The sequence below is a fragment of the Globicephala melas genome, chromosome 13 (genome assembly GCF_963455315.2).
Source record: "Globicephala melas chromosome 13, mGloMel1.2, whole genome shotgun sequence".
Lineage (NCBI taxonomy): Eukaryota > Metazoa > Chordata > Mammalia > Artiodactyla > Delphinidae > Globicephala > Globicephala melas.
The window spans coordinates 14,599,528-14,606,516 of NC_083326.1; the positions used below are offsets into that span (position 1 = coordinate 14,599,528).

General features: G+C 56.9%; 1 protein-coding gene across 1 annotated transcript; it reads right to left on the reverse strand.

Moving 5' to 3' along the window:
* Positions 1-2,581: 2,581 nt before the first annotated feature.
* Positions 2,582-6,713, reverse strand: RAX (retina and anterior neural fold homeobox). Its single transcript, XM_030868079.2, has 3 exons — positions 6,425-6,713; positions 5,883-6,139; positions 2,582-3,091 (listed from the first exon to the last, which is right to left on the reverse strand). Exons 1-3 carry the CDS (start codon positions 6,711-6,713, stop codon positions 2,582-2,584), a joined length of 1,056 nt encoding a protein of 351 aa, XP_030723939.1.
* Between the last annotated feature and the right edge of the window lie 276 nt (positions 6,714-6,989).

Genomic DNA, 6,989 nt, shown 5'->3' on the forward strand with positions numbered 1-6,989 from the left:
TGGTGCAACCTCTCTGTGCCTCAGTCTCCTCATTTATAAAATGGGGCTAGTTGAATCTTCCTAGTAGAGTCCTTGTGAGGCTTAACTGAGATGAAACCACTTCGAAGAGTGCAAGCACATAGTAAGCTTTCAATGATCATTAGCTATTAGTATTTTGATCATTTTCCAAGGACTTGTCCCTAAGTCCAGGTATGGTTCACTCTGTTGGTGCCTAAAGAGATGGTTTAGAATATCCCTTCTCAGACTAAACTAGTAAAAGAGGAGACGAAGATGGTGGAAAGCTGCAGATGCAAAAAGATAGGAAGAAAAATGGCAGAGAGAAGGAGACAGAATGAATAATGGAAATGATCTAAGGGAATCGAAGAAGTTGCTGATGGTGAGATGCACAAGGTCAGAGGTGCCCAGGACTAAGGAGAAAGAGGGCAGAGCAAGTGTGAACAGCCGGGACCGGCCTGGGGTCGCAGCGCGGGGCTCCAGGACACCGAGCGAGGAAGACCCTCCACGGCTGCGGCCGCCTCTGGACTTCCAACTTCAGGGCCACTGAAGTTGGAAGTTCTCTGAATAAATCATTCCTAGTAAAACGAGGGCATTAAAGGATGAAAGAAGATAGGCCAAAGTGAAAGAAATTTTCTTACACATCCATCCTGAGTTTACCTATTTTTTTTCATGCCAAGATCTGATATTGCTTGGGCCACTCCATTCATTTCCCTATGGAACCTCCTTGTCAGAGAAAAGCGCAAGTATCAATATATTACTCCCTACCTATTGGGGGAAATAACCCGTTCGATAAATTCTTCCTGACCAGCCTACTATGTGTTAGGCTTCAGGTGAAGGTCTAGGGGTACACAGCTCTGGTTATGCCACAGCCTCTAAGGACCCACATGGCAGGGACTGAATCCTGTGACGACACTCCCTCTACTCCCAGCCCCGGGATAATCCTCCTTTTCCCAGGTAGGTTTCAGGAACCCAAGAACAGCACAGGGATACTCGGGATCAGAGAATCGGGATCACAATGTGTATTGCTTCGTACCAGGTCATTGGTATAGTTTACACAATGTGGTAAACTACCCATCTTTCCCACTTCCCAGGGAGGTGGGGCTCATTTACAGGAGGAAAGTGGGCTGTGGTGGTTCACTAACGTGCTAACGACCTATAGACAGTAAGGAGCTGGTTGACGCTAAGGCTCTTGGCCGCGCCTTCCCGGGAGCACTCCAAGATAGGCCGGAAGGACCTGCGCGGCGGGAATCCGGACGATTCATACCGCGGCCTCTCAGGCTGGGAGTTCCGGGCTCTCCTTCGCCCCGGGGACGCCGCCTAGTACCCTGGGAGCTTCTGAAGCCCGCGGAGACTTCTGGATTGCTTTCCCGCCCCCCAGAGACGGCGCCAAAGAGCCACAATACTGTCCACAACGCGCCCGCGAGAATGTGCCCTCCGGGTCGCGGCTCAGAGCGCCCCATGACACGCTCCCCGAGCGCGACTGCTAGCCCGCCGCGCGTCAAGCGGAAGCACTGGGTTGCCGGGTGCGGAGCGAGCTGGGGAGGCGAGAGGGCGGCGCGGGGCTTAGAAAAGGAAAAGTCGCTCTGCCCCAGTCTTCGGAGCACTAATGTCATCAACCCTGGGTAGCAGGGGCGGGCCCCGAGCCGGTGACCTGGACAATGATCTGAGAGGGGCCTGGGGCCGCGGCGGGCTGGAAAGAGGGAGGCGGGGCCGCCAGGAGCTTCGGGGAGTTCAAGTCTTACCCTGGGAAGATGGTGTAGAAGCTTCCTAGGGTCTGGCCTTCAAAGTAGCAGCTGCAGCTCGGCTATTGGGGTATCGAGGGGCTGGGAACACGCAGGCCGCTGAGCCTTAGGCTCCAGACACCCGGAACCCCACACACTCGCAGGCGCCCGCCGTGCCGGTAGAGGGGCGCTCTGGTCTAGGGCGTCGCTGTGTCTGGGACGCTGGCGATTCTCCGCTGCAGCACAGCTCCCCGAGGAGGATGCGCAGGAGGGAGCCCCAGCTCCTGCGCAGCCCTCTGCTTTCCCGCACCCTCCACATGCATCACGGCAGCCCCTCCAGAAGCCTCCTTCATACACACATCTTCCTCCCCGCCACCGCAGTCCTGAGCGCGCTTAACCAGAGTCAAACCAAAACAGGTAAATCTTTAATTCTCCTCCTCAATTCTTCGAAACTACTTTTACAGACAGTTCCTCAAACACTTTCTCCGCCTCCCCTTCCTCCCAGTCGGCCTTTTCTGGGGTTGCCACGCCGCCCGGGAGCGGCCGAGGTCAGGGGCTTTGGGTACCTTGAACTTGGAGGCTCCGGCCCCCGCCGGGGTGGCAGCAGCGTGGCCGCCTGTCCCCCTCCAGCAGCAAGGCCCGGGGTCCGTGGGAGTGTGGGTGTGGCCAGAAGGTCTCGGCTGGCCTGGGGGGTCAGCCCTCCGCGGTGAGTCGGGCGCAGATGCACATCCTAGACCTAGGTCTTCAGGCGGCGCAGGGCAAGAGTGGCCGAGTCCGGGGGACCCAGGGAGAAGGCGTGAGCGCCTGCGGCTCGGGGTCGGCTCCTAGGACGGGCGTCTGGCCTGAATTGGTCCCCGGTGCCCTTAGAGGGCCTGCCACGGCTTCCCGATGGCCTGGATGTGCTCCTTGGCCTTCAGGCGCAGCGCCGCGATGCTGCTGTTGCGCGGGTCCGCCTCGTCCAGCGGGAACTTGTCCCCGAAGCCGGGCCCGCACGGGTAGGCGGGCGGCGGCGGCGGCGGCGGCGGCGGCCCAAGGGGCTGCAGGCCGGGCCCGAGGGGCGGGGAGTTCAAGAAGGGCGGAGGCGGCGGCGTGTAGCTGGCGGGCAGGCTCTGCGCCGGCGGCCCGAAGCCTGGCAGGCTCTGCAGCGCCGTGGCGCCCCCGCCCGGCAGCGGCGGCCCGAGCCACGACTCGAGCGGCAGGGCGCCCCCCGCAGGCCCGCCGCCTCCGCCGCCCGGGCCCGCCCCGAGGGGCGCCAGGGCCGCGGCGGGCGGGGAGCGGCTGAAGGAGAGCAGAGGCGAGTCCTGCAGCTTCATGGACGACACCTCCAGCTTCTCCTGCCGCCGCCACTTGGCCCGTCGGTTCTGGAACCACACCTGCGGAAGGCAGCACAGCGCCGTCGGGCTGCGGCGGGGGCAGAACTCCCCACCCCCGAGAAGGACCGGGGCTCGACAGTTTCACCTGCTCCTTTCATCCCCGCCGCCACCCCACGCTCCCCACCCGCCTTATCCTTCTTGTCTGTCCCGTTTGCTCCAGTCTCCTCCCTCCTCCTCTCTCGCGCCGAGTCTCTTTGTCCCATCCCTGTCCTCCGTGGTGTTCCCACCCTTGTCCCTGTTTACCTCACCCTTAGCTGTGGTTGTATCTGTTTCCAACTCCTGGCACCGAGCAGGCAGAAAAAAATGAAGTTAACCCTGGAATCGGACAGTGGGACTTGGGAAACCAGATCTCACCAAATTTCTGTGACCTGCTGGTTGACGGTCCCTCCCGACCCTTCGCTTTAGACCCGGCTTCCTCCCTGTGTGGTACAGTGGCTGCGCTTTGTCGCAGACTTTCTGTGCTTTACCCACATTTTGCCTGTTATAAACATATGTATAAACAAATACTCTAAGTACTGTAACTGGAAACATTGGCTGTTAAAATAGAGCTATTTCCACAAATTACTGATAGAACAAAGTGGGTTGATTTTATTCCAGGCATATTTAATATGCATATTACTGTTCGTGAGATTTTCATTTTTATTTAATCGATATCTGACTAATATTTCTGATATTTCCTAAAAATGGCTTTAAATGATTACAATAGTTCAAGTTTAATAATCTACTTTTACTCCGTGGAGTTAGTTTTGACGTTAGCCTAAGATAAATTCAATGAGTTCAAGTTTTTCTTTTTTTCTTTACATAGAGAAAGTCCACACCAAGAGTGAAGTCTGGTCTCTTAAGGCTGCAACTTCCATTACTATTTGATAAAAGCACAAGAAAGGGTGTAATTAAGGTTTCACTACCAACTTACCACCCTCAGGAACAGAACAGAGAGAACTGGTCTAGTTTAGTGGGGAATCTAGAAAGAACTTTGGCCAAACTGGGGGGGGGGCTTCAGTGTTAAATTTATGAAGGAAAGTGTGGGAATAATTACCACCTCAGAAGGGAGACAGCAGTTCTGAGTTAATTATAGGGAGAGAGGCCCTCATAGGAAAACTGAGAAAAAGCCATCCAGCACCTGAGCAGAGCAGGGCAACTGTCTGCAAGGCTGGGATTTGGGGGGCGGGGGGGGGGAGAGAAAGAACAAAAATGCAGGTACCCCGGGTCCCTTTCAATAAAAGATTCATCAGCATATCTGAGGCCCTGATTTTCCCAGAAACATTAGCTATATAGAGAAACACTGGCGCGGGTGAGGGCTTCCATCCCACTGCCTCTCCCTCCCCACCACCAACATCCCACTCCATCCCCCAAAGTATCAGCTATAGGCTTCAGATCCAGTATCCAGAGTCAGAGGGCTAAAACCTGGGATAGTCTGCTCTTCTGCTCCACTGCTGTCCTCAACACAGTGGGAGACTCTGCCTACCCCCCCCCCCTCGCAACCTGATTACATCATACCCATGTGTTAAGAACCCACCATATGCTGGGCCACTGTGCTGGCCCTGTGATCACAGAGAAGTCAGACACTGTTCTCAAGAAGCTCACATCTTAAACAAGAAGCAAACATCCCCAAACAAGTAGAGAGGGAGGAACGTGGGACAGAGGCATGAAGGGAGCCCTGTATTCCGGAGGGGCACTGGAGGGCTTTGCCCTTTCCTCTTTCTTCCTCTTTCACTTGTTTTCTTTCCCTCTTCCTACCCCATCCTTCCTCCCTGAAAAGCAGGTGCTAAAATGTCCGCCCCTTCAATGAAATCCTTGCAGCTCTACTGCCCCAAATTAGGAGAAATTGAACTGTCCTTGCCAGTTAATCCTGAGTCACATTAGGGAACTATTTTTTAAAACCATGACATTTACTCATTACTTTAACCCCTTAAACTAAACAGAAAAGACAAAAGGCAGGAGCATGTCCGCTTTTACTTTTAAGACAAGGCTAAAAGCCCCAAACATCTGAGTATCCTCACTTCCTGGAAATCTAATTCATTAGACACACACAAAAATCCCATCTTAGTTCCACTGCCTTTCAGATGCGGTGAAATTTGTTCCGAATGTCTCCCTTTCAGGCCTCTGTAAACTCTCCCAATTTGGAAATTCTCCCGGATTTTTCACAGATGACTAGCAAATATTTAAGGCTTTCAAATATTTTAATGATCAGGGATTAAAGATAATTCAGCTTTAATTAAAGCGAAAACCCCTTTAAATAAAAAAGAAAAGGCCTCTGCAGCAGTGGGAAGTTTGGCTGGATGTGCACCCGAGAAGCAAAAGTCAGTTTCTTAAACAAATCCACCGAAAGTTTCAACTGCGAGGCGCCAGGCTCTCGTTAAGAAGATAGGGTTTTCGTTTTCAAGAAGGTGAGCGCCGTAACTGACTATGGTGGCATTTGGGGCCGCAATCCGGTTACCCTCGAGCCGCTGTCTACATTCCCTCTCCACTCAGTGCTTCCCGCCCCCCGCCCCGGTCCTGGACGCTGTCGCCTCTTCAGCTTGCCAGCCATTCCCAGTTCCTCTCTTTTAGCTTAGAACGAGGGAGACCCCAAAGGGGAGATGCTACTACAAATTGGAACAGACTGTCCAAGGGACGGGGCATGGGGCGCATGGAAAATCTGTGACGCTCCTGTGGGGCTCTGGGCGAACCAAGCGCAGGAAGGCCCGTGGGAAAAGTGCCATAATAAATGCGTGGACGCCCGGGGATTCAAGGGAGCTTTGGCTGCAGCTTGAGCTTCCGGCCCTCCCGTGGGCCCATCTGGGCACTTTACCTGGACCCGGACCTCGGGTAAGTTGACCTTGCCGGCCAGCTCCTCGCGACTGTACACGTCGGGGTAGTGGGACTTCTCGAACGCGCGCTCCAGCTCGTGCAGCTGGTATGTGGTGAAGGTCGTGCGGTTCCGTCGATGCTTCTTCTTGGGCTGCTCCTCCTCTGACAGCTTCGAGTCGCTGGGGGCTGGGGGTCCGACAGGCAGCCCAGGGCTCGGCCGCGCCTCCCCTGTCTCCTTGGGGCAGTAGGGGCGAGGGGCTGGGACGACGAGACCCCGCACGGTCAGAGACATTCCTCGGAGTATCCGAAGGCCACCCCGCCTACCCATGCGGGCTCCGAGATGGCCCAGGGAGGTCGGGGGTCAGGGCTGCAAGGGTCCCCTTAACTTTCCCTGAACGCAAGTTGGAAGCTCCTGCTACGCATATAGCCCCCACCCCTGCGCCCAGATGCCTTAATAAAAGTTAAGGCAGGGCTCTCTCCTCTTGCAGAGCTCCTAAGTCTGGGAACCCTAAGGGTCTCGGAGCAGCCGGGGTGCGTACTCACCTTCGTACTCGGGAGCCGGTGCCGGGGCAGGCGGCGTGGAGGGCTCGGCGCCTCCTGCAGGCGCCTTGGGGCAGGAGGTCCGCGCGCCCGGCCTCCTATCCCGCTCTTTCGCACCCCGGGCGACCCGCTCCTCCGGGAAGGAACCGAGGATCCCGTCGTCCTTGGTAAATCCCAGGATGGCTTCGATGCTATGCAGCCGCGAGGTGCTTCCGCCCGGGCTGCGGAGCAGGTGGCCGGCGAGCGAGAAGCTGCCGTCGGCCATGGCTGGGGCGCAGCCGGGCAGGTGCATGGGGAGCGCCGGGACGCCGGAGGGCGCGGCCCGCGCTCTCCGCAGCGCCGCCTGCTTGGAAGACCGAGAGCGAGAGGCTGGAAGTCGGCCCCTCCCGGGTGCGGTCGCCCAACCCGAGGGGTCCTGACTCAAGGTCAAGCTCCGCGGGCGATGCGGGCCCCGGCCGCGCGCGCTAGAGGAGGGCGAGCGCTCGGCCCGCGGCCGCCTAGGTCCCGGCGGGAGTCGGAGTTTCAACTCCCGGCGGCTGGGTCTCCGGGAGCTGAAGGTTCCAAGCCG